Below are 17,797 nucleotides of genomic sequence, written 5' to 3'. Positions count from 1 at the left end.
GTCCAGATGGGAAAGCAAAAGAGAGCCAGTGTGGCCTAGTGGTTAGAGTGTTGGGCTTAGGACCTGGGAGAACAGGATTCAAATCCTCACTCAGCCATGAAGTTCAATGAGTGGCCTTGGGTGCCAGTCACTGCCTCTCAGCCTAACCGACCTCCCAGGGGTGTTTACCTCCCAGATCTTTAGCCATCTCACCCCTTGCTTTTTCCTGTAAGACTAATTGCAGTCGTTAACAGTCACCAACAGCTATCAGTCAGTCAATCACCCACTCCCCCCACAAGGAGGGAGCAATACCCCTCCCCACCCTCTCACTATACATAAGGGTTGATGACTTCTGTTTCAGTGTATCTGAAGAAGTGTGCATGCACACGAAAGCTCATACCAATGGCAAACTTAATTGGTCTCTAAGGTGCTGCTGGAAGGAATTTATTTTATTTTGTTCCCAGGGGTGTTGTGAGGATAAAATGGGAGAAGAATTATGTATGCCAACTTGAGCTCCTTGGATGAAAAAGTTGTATATAAATGAAAATAACAATAATTAAGATCACTGATGTGACGGGAGTTGAGAGTCTGGCAACATCTAGAGGGAGCAGAGCAAAACCACACCCTTGATATTTGATGGAGGATTCAGTTTCCCCAGCTTTCATATATTAATATATTTAAATACAAGTACAGGTTTCTAATCCTTATGAAGGCAAGCTCCCAGAGTGTGTGGGCAACACTGGCTGAAACTTCAGAAGCCAGAGACTGGCTGGGACGCCAGTGCCTTACACAGGTCCCAGAGTGAGCAAGCAATGAATAAGATATGCAAATCAGTAAGAACTGCATAAAACATTATGCAAAGTGTCAGGGAATGGTGTGAAGACGAGAACTGGGGAATGCATTCTATGGCAGACCAGCTTCTCTCCAATGGAGAGCTGGAGGGGGAAGAGGTCCCCCCCCCTTGTCCACAGCGTGTTCAGGAGCAGACAGGCAGGCAGAAGCTGAACAGCTTGGGGGAGTTACTCAGTTACAAGATAATGACCACCGAACCAAAAGAGAGGGGGCAGCTAGTTGAGACGTCACTTGAGTGCCCCTCGGACTTGGAGGTCCGAACCTATCAGGGAACAAATTGTCGCCCAAAATGCTGCGGAAGCCGGAAAGAGGATTAGACTAGCCAACTGCCCTCCTTGCGGAGAGCAGTGTATTTGTGCTCACAACATGATGCTGTAATAAAAGGACCATAAATATATCAACTGCTCATTAATTCTTATCTGCGAAGTTACCGAAGGGAGGGGAGGACTCTCCATGCCTGGCACAAAGCAAATTTCCATAATTTATACTGGTGGTGGACATGAGCATTCCTTGGTGCAGAATTTTAATGTATCCAAACTGGTTCATGCACACCTCTGAGCATTCCTTGGTATTCCTCAGGGCATGGAAGGCAGGCCACAATGGCATAATAAAGATGGCTTATGAAATATGAATGGAATACACTCTTATATGTTTATCCCATGTAGTAAAATTAAAAGATAGCCTAAGGTGGAAAAAAAATTATTTAAGATAATCATGTCGGCTTTCCCAGTTTCTACCAGGCGAGCAACCTTACCAAACTCTGACTGAAGGCCAGGATAGAGGATCCGGAAAACGTAATCGGTTGCCTCCTCCTCCTCCTTGTCTGATGCCGATTCCGATGACCCCTGGGGGCTTCGCTTCTTCAGCTTTGGAAACACCTTCCCCTTTGAGGAGTCAAACAAAACCAGAACAACAACAACAAATTATTATTATTATTATTATTATTATTATTATTAATACTCCGCCCATCTGGCTGGGTTTCCCCAGCCACTCTGGGTGGCACACAGCATATATCAGAACATACTAAAACATCAAACATTAAAAACTTCCCTGAACAGATGTCTTCTAAAAGTCTTCAGATGTCTTCTAAAAGCCGTTTATTTCCTTGACATCTGAAGGGAGGGCGTTCCACAGGGAGGGTGCCACTACTGAGAAGGTTCTGTGCCTGGTTCCCTGTAACCTCGCTTCTCGCAGTGAGGGAACCAGCAGAAGGCCATTGGAGCTGGACCTCAGTGGGGCTGAACAATGGGGGCGGAGAAGCTCCTTCAGGTATGTAGGGCTGAGGCCGTTTAGGGCTTTAAAGGTCAGTACCAACACTTTGAACTGTGCTCAGAAACGCACTGGGAGCCAATGAAGGTCCTTTATATCAGGCTTCCTCAATCTCAGCCCTCCAGATGTTTTTGGCCTACAACTTCCATGATCCCTAGCTAGCAGGACCAGTGGTCAGGGATGATGGTAATTGTAGTCTCAAAACATCTGGAGGGCCGAGGTTGAGGAAGCCTACTTTATATGGTCTTGGCAGCCACTCCCAGTCACCAGTCTAGCTGCCGCATTCTGGATTAGTTGTAGTTTCCAGGTCCCTTCAAAGGTAGCCCCATGTAGAGTGCATTGCAGTAGTCCAAGTGGGAGATAACTAGAGCATGCACCACTCTGGTGAGGTAGTCCGCGGGCAGATAGAGTCTCAGCCTGTGTACCAGATGGAGCTGGTAGACAGCTGTCCTGGACACAGAATTGACCTGTGCCTCCATGGACAGCCATGAGTCCAAAATGATCCTGATCCTTCAGGGGCACAGTTACCCCATTCAGGACCACGGAGTCCCCCACACCTGCCTGCCCCGTCCCCCAAAAACAGTACTTCTGTCTTGTCAGGATTCAACCTCAATCCGTTAGCAGCCATCCACCCTCCAACTGCCTCTAGGCACTCAAACAGGACATTCAAAGCCTTCATTAGTTCTGATTTAAAAGAGAGATAGAGCTGGATATCTTCCGCATACCAATGAACACTCAACCCAAACCCCCTGATGATCTCTCCCAGTGGCTTCATATAGATGTTAAAAAGCATGGGGGAGAGGACAGAACCCTGAGGCACCCCACAAGTGAGAGTCCAGTGGTCTGAACACTCATCCCCCAACACCACTTTCTGGACATGGTCCAGAAGGATGTCATGGTCGATGGTATCAAAGCCACTGAAAGATCCAGCAGAACTAGGAAAAAGCTTTCACCTCAGTCCCTGGCCCGCCAGAGATCCTTGACCAGTGCGACCAAGGCTGTTTTGGTCAGTTTCACTTGTCCAAGCAGCCTTGTCCACATCCTTGGAGGTAACAGATTGGAACTGATCCCATGCAACTTGACTAGACAGGACTCTAGCACTCTCCCGCCTCGGCCCTGTTCCCACGGTGAAGTCTACCTCTTTCTGAATCTGAGTGACTTTAATCTGCAAAAAAACCTTAGCAAAATCATTGCAGAAGATCTTGGGTCATCACCAGGCTCCAATGGTGAAGATTGTGAACCACCTGAAAGAGTCTCCTGCTGCTGTTTTCTGCAGATGCAATAGAGGTGGTGAAGAAGCTTCTCTTCGCCGTCGCTATCGCCACTTGGTAGGCTCAACATTGAGCTGTAACCCATGTTCAGTCCAATTCAGAATGAGTTTTCCACCAGCAGCGCTCTAGCCGTCTCAGTGATTGTTTCATCACCCTCAGCACTGGGGGAAACCATGGGGCTGTCCAGGCTTCATGCAATCGGAGAGGGCACTTCAGAGCAGACAGTCAATAGCCCTGGTTAACTATGCATTTAGCGGGCCACTAGGGAATCAGTTGAGAGGACATCAATATGGGATAAAACATCCCCTATCACTCTCTGGAAACCATTTGGATCCATTAAGTGGTGGGGGTGGACCATCCAAATCGGTCCCCCCCCCCCTGTGGAGGGGAAGGGTCGTGGAGAAGTCCAGTTGCACCAGGAAGTGATCCAACCATGACACTTCTTTTGTTTCACTTTTACTTAATGTCAGATCACCCACGTCACTAGAGGTGAACACCAGATCCAAGGCATGTCCGCGGCTATGAGTTGGGCCAGACTTATTCAGGGACAGCCCCATGGAGGCCATGCTTTCCACGAAGTCCCAAGTGGTTCCTTGTAAGGTTGTGTCAGCATGGATGTTAAAATCCCCTAAGACACCCAAACTAGGTTTCTTCAGGAGAACATCCACCATGACCTGAAGCAGCTCAGGCAGGGAGGTCAGTACACTAATAGGAATCCTGCACTGCCCCTATTGCCCAACTTCAGAACATGCACTCAGAAAACTGGGTCTTCCCAATAGGACGCCTGGTGCAGGCTAATGACTTTCAAAAGATCACTGCAACCCCCCCTCCCCACCAAAATAACCTGGGCTGCTGTGCATAAGAGAAACCTGGTGGACAAGCAGTGGCGAGAACAGGCCCATCTGCCTCGTCCAACCAAGTCTCTGTCACACATGCCAGGTCAAATCCTCCATCCACAATCAAGCCATGCGTAGCGGTGGTCTTGTGGATCATTGACCGGGCATTGCACAGCAGCCCCTTCAGGTCATGTGGGTCTCCCTTGTTGATTCCAGCATCCTGCCAGTCAGGACCAGACTTGGAGGAAACAAAGATCTTCAGAAAGGTGGCTGCCTCATTTAGTGCTGAACAATGAGTGAGCCAATGCCAGAGCAGGGCTCAGACTTCAAAGGCATTTCCATCCAATGTGAGGAACTATCACATCTGAAATTGTGGAGAACCACTGCCAGTCAGTGAAACCAATACGAAACTTGCTGGATCTACTATTTGACTCAATCTAACACAACTTCCTGAATGTCTAAGGCAAGCTCACCTTTCCATGGGGGAGAAGGGGTGGGGGTGGGAACAGTCTCCCCTTATCACAGAGGCTAAGAACTAGCACAGCTTTCCCTCATTGCTTTTCAAGTCTGAATTTTTTCAATCAGTTTTTAAACATTGATTAAAACAATATTTCATGACAAGGGTTCATTCCAGAAAGAACATCAGAAGAGCCTCTGGATCAGGCCAGTGGCCTGTCCAGTCCAGAATCCTGTTCTCACATGGCCAACCAGATGCGCCAATGGGAAACCCACAAGCAGGACCCATGCACAATATCACTTTCTCCTCCTACTGATATTCAGAAGAATATTAATATTTTAAAAACCTATATGCAGGATTAGAATCACATGGTTTGACTCCAAATAGAATACACACAGAGCCTCATGCTCAGCCCTCCCTGGAGATGCAGAAGAACTTGAGCTCCAGCAGATGCCCTCAATGTGTTCCTGCAATGTGAAATGAGGCCTATACCTTCCTCAACCCCTCTCCCAGAGAAGAAGCAAAACAGGAGAACAGATCACAAAGCCCTTCTTGCACCTGCCACTTCCAGCGCCCCTCAACAGTTCCTAAGAACATCAGAAGAGCCTGCTGGATCCATCCAATGAGGCCCATCTTGTCCAGCACCCAGTGGCCAACCAGATGCCTCTTCTGCGAGGCCCACAAGCAGGACTCCAACGCAAGAGCCAGAGGTTTCCAGCAACTGGCATTCAGAAGCACTGCTGCCCCTGACCTTGTAGCTAGTAGCCATTGATAGGCCTCTCATCCTCTATGAATTTGTCTAGTCCTCTTTTAAAGCCATCTCAGCTGGTGGTCATTACTGCCTCCTGTGGGAGGGAGTTCCAGAGTTTTACTGTTGTCACTCTATACCTTAAAATCTTCAGCTTCATTGGATGCCCATGAGTTCTAATGTAATGACAGAAGGAGAAAAACACTTCCCTCTCCACTTTCTCCATGCCATGCATGACTTCATAAACTTCCATCAGTTTTCCTCTTAGGCCTTCTGCACATTTACCTTTCCTCCGCTGTTCCCAGGCATAGCCTGCACTTAAAAGCTCCATGTCTGAGCAGGGGTTGGGGGATTGTTTTGCTCAGAGCTTTCCCCACAAAAGCCCATTCTTTGAAGCTCAATCAGAGCAAATGTCATCCTGCAGAAAACCCAAACTGACGTTTGCTCCGATTGAGCTTTAAATAATGGGCTTTTGTGGGGAAAGCTTGGAGCCAAAGAAAGAAGAAATAATGCTTGGACATGGAGCTTTTAAGCATGGACTGTGGCTGCAAAGAGCAGGGCAAAAGGGTGTGGATAAGCCATTACTTGCCTTTTCTCTAAACTATAATGTCCAAAGCCCTGCAGCCTTTCCTCGTAGGGGGGTCCTCCACCCCCCTTGGTCACCTTGGTTGTCCTTTCCAAACTCTACAAAGTCATTTTTGAGTGGAGATGACCATTCCCGAGCTGCAAGATGCCAACCCACGAGAGGCCACCCTCACCCCACCCCCAGGCTGCAACCAGCCTTACCTTCCCCCTCTGTGACCACAGAGGGGGGTCCAGCTGGCCATGGGGCAGGAGCCCATTTTCTAGGCAGGAGAGGAACTGCAGGAGGTGCCCACCTTTCGGGAATCGCAGTGGTGGGCGCTGGATGCCATCTTGGCTTACCAGGACAACTGTGCCCCCACTGTCTACTACTGGCAAGAGAAAGTGGGTGGGGGGAGAGAGATGGAAAAGAGGGAAGAGGTGAGAACCAGATTCTGTCCAAAGAAACCCCACTGGGGGAGCCAGAAACATTTTGTTGCCCCCACCCCCAAACGGCTTAGGGCCACCCACACCTCTGCTTAATGTCGACAATGCACCCCTCCTGCACCCTTTAATTCCCCTCGTACATACAACAGGTTTTGATGTAGAGAAGCTTCTATTCTCTTTCCAGAGAATGGGGTGCTTCTCTCCTGCCTCCCCTCCAGGTCAGGAGCTGGAAACTTTCCCTTAGGCCAGTCGTGGGTGGAGCCAGAGCCCAAACAGGACTGATCACCAGACAGAGCGACCAAAGCAGATTTTGTAGCAGAACCAGCCCCCCTCTTACCTTGCTGGTGGCAGTGGAGGTAGACAATGTCCTCCAGGCGGATGGTCATGGCATAGTCCCAGTAGATGCTGTGAGAGGGAAGAACAAAGCCCATTGGGGTCACCCTCAGCCCCACATCCACCTCTAACAGGAAGAAAATGGAGTGGAAATAAGCAAAACCAAACTCCTGGCTCAATGAAAAAAAAGACCCATCCCAAATTCTGTGGCAATAAGTTCCACAATATTAGATAAACCTTCCACATTGAGTTCTCTCACTTAAAAAAATGAAAGTGCAATTTTCACCACATCTATGCTACCAGTTTTTGTACTGATTTAGTGAATAATATCAAAGTTCGGAGTTAACATGCGATGGATGCCATCATCTTTCAGACTGGCTCCCACCTGTTGGACCACTGAAATTGCAAGAGCTGGTTATGAAAATTCAGCTGATCTATAGAGATGATGGCAGCATTGCTGAGTGGCAGCTGAAGATATCATTTAAGCTACCAGTACGGCTGGTGCAACTCTGCATAATTACATTTCAGCAGGAAACCTGGGATAGCTCAGTCTGTAGAGCATGAGACTCTTAATCTCAAGGTTGTGGGTTCGAGCACCAGATTGGGCGAAAGATTCCTGCATTGCAGAGGATTGGACTAGATGACCCTCATGGTCCCTTCGAACACTACAATTCTATATTTCTATGGTTCTAAACCTGTTAAGACACCACCATTGACTCTATCTAGATATATCTTCCTTTATACATAAACATCTAAGGCTGTAGTCATGCTCTGCAGTTCACGCAACCACCAGTAGGTGGCACTGTGAAATAAAGTGTGATGACAAACTTAGTGGCTAGCTAGGCATCACCTGCCCAGGTATGGGGAGGAGGGTGCCAGGGAGTAGAAGGAGCACTGGGGGGGGGGGGAGGTTGACAAGCAACGTGAGCAGGGATGGCAGTGTGTGTGTGTGTGTGCGTGTGCATGTGTGGCAGAAGGTCCAGGCTTTCACTCAGAAAATCCTTGCTGACAACTGGCACAAAGCAGTAAGAAGAGTGCCAGCCATTCTGCCTCAATCCCAGCAGAGGGTGCACTGGCTCTGACGCTGGGTAGTCCTCCTCTCCTCCTACCCCTTGAAGAGCACAACTAAGGACTTATTCGCTCTTTCCTTCAAGTCACTTTTCAGGCATGATTTGCACTTGAAAGCCCAGTGTCTGAGCGCTCTTCCTCCCCTCCCCCGCCCCATGAAAAGTGCTCTTTAGTGTTAAATCGAAGTAAATAGAAATCTGCATAAAAACTGAATTGCTGTTTGTTGTGTTTCATCTTTATTGAAACTTTTAAGCGACTTAAATGTTAGCATCCTGATTCACACAATTATTCCAAATGTTAAGGCCCCTGAGAGAAACTAGGAGACAGACACCCCACATTCCCCTTTCAGTTTCTGCTGAAAAGGGATTGACTGTTAAACCACTCTGAAAGTTGTAACTCTAGGAGGGGAAGAGGAGTCCCTCTGCAACTCTCAGCACCCTTCACAAACTACACTTCTCAGAATTCTTTGGGGCAGCGGCGTAGTCAGCCACCTAGCTGCCCAGGGCGGCAAACCCAAAGGCACCCTGCTGGGGGGTGGGGTATCCGTCATGCACAACGTGTCATGTGTCATGACGCATGCATCACGACGTATGTGCGCACAGGAGGCATACGACGTGGCGCCACAGCAAACCCCACGAGCAAGCCGTGGAGTGCGTGTGACGGGTATAGGGCTCCGTTGAGTTGTTTATGACTCAATTAGGAGCCACTAATTATCGCCCGGCACGCTTTCTCTAGCGCTTCTCTGCTCCCGTAGATCCGGGCTGGCAGTAAAACACACACAGCAGAGTTCTTCTTCTTCTCACACAGCGAAAGCTTGTATAGCCGTTGGATAAAAAGCCTCTTAAGAACACACAGAGTCCAAGGTGTTCTAATAACTACTTAAGTTTATTCTAGAGAGAAAATAACAAACAACCTGGTGAGAGCGCAGACATCTTGCGACCGTCTCCCAGGCAGAAACGAAACCAACTGATACATACAGAAACACTTCTGGTACATTCTGTAACATGATATTCCTCAGTGGTCAGGTGCTATACAGAACACAGTTAACTCTTTGGTTACTTGTTACTCCTCACACCCCCTCTCACCTGAACACTGGGGATAGCGGGTATCCAAACTTACCCCAAAACCAACCCTTCACAGAATTCCCCATGCCGTTGGAAACTCAAGGGTTTTGTGAACCCATCTGCTAGGTTCTCTTGGCTTGGACAATACCTCAACTTTACCAAGCCTACCTGTATGCTCTGACATACGTTTCGGAAGCGGATGTCTAAGTGTTTGGTTCTGGCCTTGAACTGTCCAGACTCCGCCAGTCTCAAAGATGGTTGATTGTCGCCCCAAACAGTGATGGGCTGGCTACAATCACCCCAGATTTCCTGGACCAAACATCTGTAGTACTCCAATTCAGTGCATGTCGCAGACAACGCACAGAATTCGGCTTCCGTGGAAGACATTGCTATTAGGCTTTGCCTGCGCGACCGCCAACCAATCAGGGCATTTCCAAACTTGACTACCAAACCAGTCACTGACTTCCTGTCCTCCTGATTGGCCCAATCAGCATCTGCAAAACAAGTGAGTTGTGGCTCACCTTGCGCTGACATCTCCAAACAATACTCTTTGGTCTCCTGCAAATACCTAAGCACTCTCTTAATGCCATTCCAAGCATGCACGCTAGGTTTCGATGCTTCTCTACTGAGCAAATTGACTGCAAAAGCAATATCTGGTCTGCTCCATTGTGACAAATACAACAGACTCCCTAGCGCTGACTGAAACACTTCAGGACTCTCAAACGCTACTTTGTCCTTCACTTGTGACTCTTTCACAAAGTTTGTCTCCATGGGTGTTCTGACCCCTTTACAGTCAGACATTCTGAACTTCTCAAGCAAATGTTCAATCTTGCCTTTCTGACTGAGCAAAAAACTTCCATCCTCAGTTCTGTCTATCTGCACACCTAGATAAACATTCACTGCACCTAGATTCTTGAGTTTGAACCTCTTGCCTAGCTCTTTTGCAAACTTCTGCACTTGCATCTGGCTCTTTGCTAAGCAGATCAAGTCATCAACATAGACAAGCAACAGTTCCTGCTGTTCTCCTTCACCTCTGAGATACAGACAACTGTCAGCTAGACTCTTCCTGAAACCTAGGCTCTTCAAAACAGAATCAAGACATGAATTCCAATTTTTAGCGGATTGCTTCAGACCGTAGATCGACTTGTGCAGCTTCCACACCTGACCTGGCACGTCATTCTCAAACCCTGGAGGAGGCAACATGTACAACTCCTCCTGGAGGTCAGAGTTCAAATAAGCGGTGTCCACATCAAAGTGGTTGACCACTAGGCCTCTCTGCGCTGCAGTCGCTAAAAGCATCCTGAAAGATTCCGCTCTCGAAGTCGGACTAAAGACATCTGTGTAGTGGATTCCTTTCTTCTGAGTAAAACCTCTAGCCACTAATCTAGCCTTGTACTGAGGCTCTCCAGTCACTGTGGGTTTCAGCCTGTAGACCCACCTACAACTGACTGCTTTCTTACCTTCTGGCAACTGTGTAAGACTGTACACACCAAGAGATTGCATGGAGTTCAACTCTTTCTCCATTGCAACTTTCCACTTACTAGCTTCCTCCACTGACAACTGTTGCACCTCTTCAAAGCTTTCAGGCTCACACACTGCTAGGTTCGCCCATACACTGACAGCTGAAAACCTTTCAGGTGGTTTACCTTTTGTGGTGCGTTTTGAACGCCTTGGTCCCACATCTTCCCCCTCTAAATCCGAACTGCTTGTCTCTGACTGTGGCTCTCTCGGACTAGCAGCACTGTCAAGAGACCTACTACGCTTTGCAGCCCCCTCTGGGCTTGCTTTGGGTGAAGTGGGTGACCTACCACGTTTGCTGTACTTCCCAGGCTTGACCTGGGGTGAAGTCGGTGCGCTTCTGACTACTTGCTTCACTTCCCTAGGAGCTACACCACTTGGACCAGCTACCTGACCTGGATCTGGTCCTGCAGCACCTGGAACTCCAGCATCAGCTACCTGAGTTTCCTCTTCCTGGTCAAAACCTGAAGACCAGTCAAGAAGAACTTCAGGGTTAGCATGAATGCGTCTCCAGCCCTCTTGTTCACAGAACGTAGCACTCCTGCTAATGTGAACGCGGGTTTGGTCCCCCTCTGCTGGTACAAACCTCCAAGCCTTTGAGTTTGGTTCGTAACCACAGAAGATCATTTTTCTGGATCTTGATCCTCCCTTTCTGCGCTTCTGCTTTGGAATTAGAACCCAAGCCTCACACCCAAATGTTCTGAAATAGTGCACCTTCGGAACTTTGCCATACAACATGTAGTAGGGTGTGTTGTCCACAACTGAATTAAAAGCGCGATTTGAACAATAATTCACAAATTTATAGCATTCCCCCCAAAACTTCTGGGGTAGTCCTGCATCAAACAACGTTGCCTCCACCAGTTCAGACAGCGTTCTAAATTTCCTTTCAGCTAAACCATTCTCCTGTGGACTAAAAGGAGCGGTTTTTCTGTGCCTAATTCCCTTGCTGCGGAAAAACCCTTGTAGTTCTGCACTCAAAAACTCTCCCGCCCTGTCACTCTGGAAACACTGGACAGTGACGGAGAACTGTAGTTCTACTTCGGCTACCCACTCTTTTATCACTTTGGCAGCCTCCCCCTTCTCTTTCAGTGTTATGACCCAGGAAAAATGGCTGAAATCATCCAGAAGACACAAAACATATTTTGAACCACCTAAACTTAACGTTGACATAGGCCCAGAAATATCCATGTGCACTAACTGAAATGGTTTTGTGCTCTTCCTCTCAGACCTAGGATAAGAGCATCTCTTCGTCTTCGCTTTCGCACATGCGCGGCATTGCAGGTGTTTTTGACATGGCTTGAACCTGCAACATTTGACAATGTCAGGGGCTTTTTCCACATAAGGAAAAGACATGTGACAATATTTTCTGTGCCAAGCATGAATACAATCCTTATGGATAGCGCCCTCTGTGCCCTTTGGGGTATTGGCACTTTTAGCCTGAGCATCACCAGTGTTACTTCCACCTGCTTGCCCCCTCCCATCTAGGACAAACAGACCATCAGACCCAACAGTAACGCTTACCAGCTCAGCCCCATCTCTGGCAATTTTGCAAACACCATTGGCAAAACTTATTTCAAAGCCCTCACGCAATAAGCAAGACACACTTAAAAGACCATTTTCCATGCCTGGTACAACATAAACATCAAGGTTAGTGTCTAAGCATTGCATATAAAAAACACCCTTGCTTTTAATTGTTCCAGAAGAACCATCAGCAAGATGCAGGCTTTTTTCATCTTCAAGTGGCCTGCAGTTCAGGATCTGTCCTGAAGGCAGTACAAGATGATGGCTGCTGCCTGAGTCGATAATAAAAGTGAAACTGTCTTGTCCTCTGTTTCGAACCGTTGCTAAGGCAGCAGAAAGATGGCTGACAGGCTTATCTGGAGTTTTCCCACGTCCTCTGCCTCGGCGCTGCTGGCTGGTCCCACGACCACGTCCGCTGGGTTGCCTGGCACCTGGCTGAGTGACCTTGGCTGCTTCCGGAGCTGGGCAAAATCTCGCTACGTGCCCAGGCTGCTGGCACCGATAACAAAGCCTTGTTGCGCACGCACTCACAGTGGATTCCTCAGTGCTTTTTACTGCACCCCCACTGGCTTCTCTGCGCCCACGGCCCCCCTTCTCAGCCGATTCTTTCTGGCGTCTCAGTTCCTCATCCGCCAAACGCCCAGAAACGTAAGCAATCGTGAGTTCAGCTTCAGGCATTGTCTCAAATGTTAAACACAAATGTTCATAGGCGTTTCCCAAACTAGACAGCAAAATATAAACTTTTTCCTTCTCTTTGAACACAAGCTCATGCCGCTGCAGCTTATGGAATGCATCAATCACATTGGCAATGTGCTCCTTAATGGGTTGCCCTGGTCTCAGTCTCAACTCAAAGAGATGCCTCATAGCATGCAGCTTAGCTCCAGCTGTTTTTCTCTGATGGACCCTTTCCAAGCTGTCCCAGGCTTGCTTGGCATTTTCAGCATTTTGCACATAGGGCAGTTGCGTAGCATCACAGCTCATGGCAATGGCACATAGAGCCTTATTGTCTTTCCTGGTTTCTGCTGCAAACCTCTGTGCTTCAGCTGCTGAATTATCAGCGACAGGGGTTGGAGGATTTAACACACAAGTCCATAAATCCTTTCCCAGCAACCACATTCTGGCCCTTTCTCTCCACTCTGCGTAGTTGTCGCCATTCAACCTCTGGAACGGCACGACAAATTACTCCTGTAGCTGCTCCGCCATCTTGTCCACCCCCGGGCTCCGTGTCTGTGTACTCACTCAGAATAGCTGACGTTGCTCCTCCGGGTAGACTGCGGATCCCAGCCTCTGGTCCAGGGTCTTTCTGCTAGCGAGTGCATCTGTTGATTGCCGACTGCAAAACAACAGGTTTCTCCCAGCTAGCTCTTTACACCGGCTTTCTTCAAGGCTTTTACAGCTGCAATCACCTTTTATTGCTTTGGTGATTGATTAGGTTCTATGACCCATAACCTGTTACGGGTATAGGGCTCCGTTGAGTTGTTTATGACTCAATTAGGAGCCACTAATTATCGCCCGGCGCGCTTTCTCTAGCGCTTCTCTGCTCCCGTAGATCCGGGCTGGCAGTAAAACACACACAGCAGAGTTCTTCTTCTTCTCACACAGTGAAAGCTTGTATAGCCGTTGGATAAAAAGCCTCTTAAGAACACACAGAGTCCAAGGTGTTCTAATAACTACTTAAGTTTATTCTAGAGAGAAAATAACAAACAACCTGGTGAGAGCGCAGACATCTTGCGACCGTCTCCCAGGCAGAAACGAAACCAACTGATACATACAGAAACACTTCTGGTACATTCTGTAACATGATATTCCTCAGTGGTCAGGTGCTATACAGAACACAGTTAACTCTTTGGTTACTTGTTACTCCTCACAGTGCGGCAGTCTCGCTTGCATTGGGGCTTCTCCGCGATGGCAGCAGCCATCGGAGGTGGTCAGCCCCACCCAGCCTGCTGCCCGGGGCGGCGCCCCCCGCGCCCCCATTACTACGCCACTGCTTTGGGGGCACGCCATGATTCTTCCAAGTGGAGTTATAGTGCTTTAAATGTAAAGCAGAGGAGGAGCCTGACTGGGCAGGACAAGCTCCGACCTTTCAGATCCTTCTTCAAAAGGCAGTGACTGAACCTTTTTCTTTTCTTTTTTCCAAACAATTTTTATACATTTTTCAAATACAAAATCACGAAAAACCAAACAAAAACTCAGAACAAAATATAAAACAAAGAAAAACAAAACAAACAAAAATACAACATAACAAAAAGAAAAACTTCTCAAATCTTATATTATTTACTTAACATTGTTGACTTCCTCGATTCATAGAATCATAGAATCCTAGAGTTGGAAGAGACCACAAGGGCCATCCAGTCCAACCCCCTGCAAAGCAGGAAACACCATCAAAGCATTTTTGACATATGGCTGTCAAGCCTCTGCTTAAAGACCTCCAAAGAAGGAGACTCCACCACACTCCTTGGTAGCAAATTCCACTGCCGAACAGCTCTTACTGTCAGGAAGTTCTTCCTAATGTTTAGGTGGAATCTTCTTTCTTGAAGTTTGAATCCATTGCTCCGTGTCCGCTTCTCTGGAGCAGCAGAAAACAATCTTTCTCCCTCCTCCATATGACATCCCTTCATATATTTGAACATGGCTATCATATCACCCCTTAACCTTCTCTTCTCCAGGCTAAACATACCCAGCTCCCTAAGCCACTCCTCATAAGGCATCGTTTCCAGGCCTTTGACCATTTTGGTTGCCCTCTTCTGGACACGTTCCAGCTTGTCAGTATCCTTCTTGAACTGTGGTGCCCAGAACTGGACACAGTACTCCAGGTGAGGTCTGACCAGAGCAGAATACAGTGGTACTATTACTTCCCTAGATCTAGATGCTATACTCCTATTGATGCAGCCCAGAATTGCATTGGCTTTTTTAGCTGCTGCATCACACTGCTGACTCATGTCAAGTCTGTGGTCTACCAAGACTCCTAGGTCCTTTTCACATGTACTGCTCTCAAGCCAGGTGTCACCCATCCTGTATTTGTGCCTTTCATTTTTTTTGCCCAAGTGTAGTACCTTACATTTCTCCTTGTTAAAATTCCTCTTGTTTGCTTTGGCCCAGTTCTATAATCTGTTAAGGTCATTTTGAAGTGTGATCCTGTCCTCTGGGGACCACCCCTCCCAATTTGGTGTCGTCTGCAAACTTGCTCAGGATGCCCTCAAGCCCATCATCCAAGTCATTGATAAAGATGTTGAATAAGACTGGGCCCAAGACAGAACCCTGTGGCACCCCACTAGTCACTACTCTCCAGGATGAGGAGGAGCCATTGATGAGCACCCTTTGGGTTCGGTCAGTAAGCCTGTTACAAATCCACTGAATGGTAGCATTGTCTAGCCCGCATTTTACCAGCTTCTTTACAAGAATATCATGGGGCACCTTGTCAAAGGCCTTGCTGAAATCAAGATAGGCTACATCCACAGCGTTCCCTTCATCTACCAGGCTTGTAATTCTGTCAAAAAATGAGATCAGATTAGTCTGACATGACTTATTTTTCAGAAACCCATGCTGAATTTTAGTGATCACAGCGTTCCTTTCTAGGTGCTCACAGACCGTTTGCTTAATGATCTGCTCTAGAATCTTTCTTGGTATTGATGTCAGGCTGACTGGGCGGTAATTGTTTGGGTCCTCTCTTTTCCCCTTTTTGAAAATAGGGACAACATTTGCCCTCCTCCAGTCTGCTGGAACTTCGCCTGTTCTCCAGGAATTTTCAAAGATTATTGCCAGTGGTTCTGAAATCACCTCTGCCAGTTCTTTTAATACTCTTGGATGTAGTTCATCTGGCCCTGGAGACTTGAATACATCTAAACTAGCCAAGTATTCTTGTACTACCTCCTTACTTATTCTGGGCTGTGTTTCCCCTGCTGAATCATCTGCTCCATATTCTTCAGGTCGGGCGTTGTTTTCTTTCTTGGAGAAGACTGAGGCAAAGAAGGCATTGAGGAGTTCTGCCCTTTCTCTGTCCCCTGTTTGCATTTCACCATCTTCTCCTCTAAGTGACCCCACTGTTTCCTTGTTCTTCCTTTTGCTACGGACATACCCATAAAAGCCCTTTTTGTTGCTTTTAACCTCTCTGGCGAGCCTGAGTTCATTCTGTGCTTTAGCTTTTCCGACTTTGTCTCTACATGTGCTGGCTATATGTTTGAATTCCTCTCTGGTGATTTCCCCCCTTTTCCATTTTTTGTACATATCCCTTTTAAATCTTAACTCAGGTAAAAGTTCTCTAGATAGCCACCCTGGCTTCTTTAGGCACCTTCCATGTTTCCGTCTCATTGGTATTGCCTGAAGTTGTGCTTTTAATATCTCCCTTTTAACAAACTCCCAACCATCATGAACTCCCTTCCCTTTTAGTATTTCTGTCCATGGGATCTCACCCAGCATTTCCCTAAGTTTTCTGAAGTCGGCTTTCTTAAATTCTAGGATTTGAGTCTTAGTATGCTTGGTTGCTCCTTTCCGCTGAACAATAAACTCCAGAATAGCATGATCACTCCCACCTAATGATCCTGCCACTTTTACCCCACTAACCAGGTCATCACTATTGGTTAGGACCAGATCTAAAATGGCTGATCCTCTTGTTGCTTCTCCCACTTTCTGGACAATGAAATTGTCTGCAAGGCCAGTGAGGAATCTGTTTGACCTTATGCTCTTGGCTGAGTTTGACATCCAACAAATATCAGGATAGTTGAAATCCCCCATTACTACTATCTCACCTCCTTTTGAATGCCTGGTCATCTGTTCCAGGAAGGCATCATCTGTGTCCTCAGTTTGGCTTGGGGGTCTATAGTTAACTCCCACAATGAGATCACTGTTATTTTTCTCTCCCTTAATTTTGACCCAGATACTCTCAACTTGGCTTTGAAGTTTTAAATCCTGGATCTCTTCACAGGTATACACATCCCTGACATATAACGCTACTCCTCCTCCTCTCCTGTTTGGTCTATTTCTCTGAAATAGATTGTACCCCTCTATTTCTACATTCCAATCATGAGACTCATCCCACCAGGTTTCAGTAATGCCTATTATGTCATATTTAGTTTGCTGTACCAAGAGCTCAAGTTCATCTTGTTTATTTCCCATGCTCTGTGCATTAGTATACAGACATTGAAGACCATTTATCATTCCCCCATGTCTCTTATTTAAGGATATTTTCTTCTCACCACTAGGTCTGCATGCTTTTTGCTCCATTTGGTCCTTGACATTTGGATGATCATCTTCAGAACTTGATAGACTCCTACCTTCAGGACCACTGTCTCCCTCCCCCACATAAGTCAGTTTAAAGCCCTCCTGATGAGGTTTTTGAGTTTCATGGCAAAAACATTCATCCCAACTTTTGTGAGGTGCAGCCCATCACTTGCCAGAAGTCCGTCTTCAAGAAACTGCAGACCATGATCTAAGAATCCAAACCGTTCCTGTTTGCACCATTTGCAAAGCCAGTTGTTCACTTCCCCTATTTTTCCCTCTCTCCCTGGGCCATGTCGTTCAACTGGGAGGACAGATGAGATGACAATTTGTGCATTTAATTGCTTCAACTTCCTGTCCAGAGCCTCATAATCACATTTGATCTTCTGTAGGCTATGGCTTGCAGTGTCATTGGTTTCCACATGCACCAAAAGGAGGGGGTATTTGTTGGTGGGTTTTATGATTCCTTGCAGCCGTTCTGTTACATCTTTGATCTTGGCCCCGGGTAGACAGCACACCTCTCGAGACATCTTGTCAGGCCCACAGATCACTGCTTCTGTACCCCTCAGTAGGGAATCCCCTATCACCACTACACACCTCTTCATAGACTTGGTCGGGATTCTTCCATGTGCTGTCCCTTCCAAGGGTCCATTATA

The 17,797-nt window shown here is 47.3% G+C and overlaps 1 protein-coding gene across 9 annotated transcripts in view; it reads right to left on the bottom strand.

Moving 5' to 3' along the window:
* Positions 1–17,797, bottom strand: part of SGSM1 (small G protein signaling modulator 1) — an 82,315-nt gene that overhangs the window by 31,098 nt on the left and 33,420 nt on the right. For 6 of the 9 annotated variants that reach the window (XM_060282101.1, XM_035134582.2, XM_035134583.2 and 3 more), the window contains exons 9-11: positions 6,758–6,825; positions 6,199–6,365; positions 1,586–1,715 (exon numbers count right to left, since the gene is read on the bottom strand). In XM_060282101.1, the coding sequence (XP_060138084.1) occupies positions 1,586–1,715; positions 6,199–6,365; positions 6,758–6,825 (365 nt within the window). The remainder of the gene's footprint in view (positions 1–1,585; positions 1,716–6,198; positions 6,366–6,757; positions 6,826–17,797) is intronic. The other 3 variants (XM_035134584.2, XM_060282102.1, XM_060282104.1) reach the window with 1 other exon arrangement.

Source organism: Zootoca vivipara, chromosome 13, assembly GCF_963506605.1.
Source record: "Zootoca vivipara chromosome 13, rZooViv1.1, whole genome shotgun sequence".
Lineage (NCBI taxonomy): Eukaryota > Metazoa > Chordata > Lepidosauria > Squamata > Lacertidae > Zootoca > Zootoca vivipara.
The sequence above is the reverse complement of the archived record's forward strand: the minus strand, read 5'-3'. Positions and strand labels throughout refer to the sequence as shown.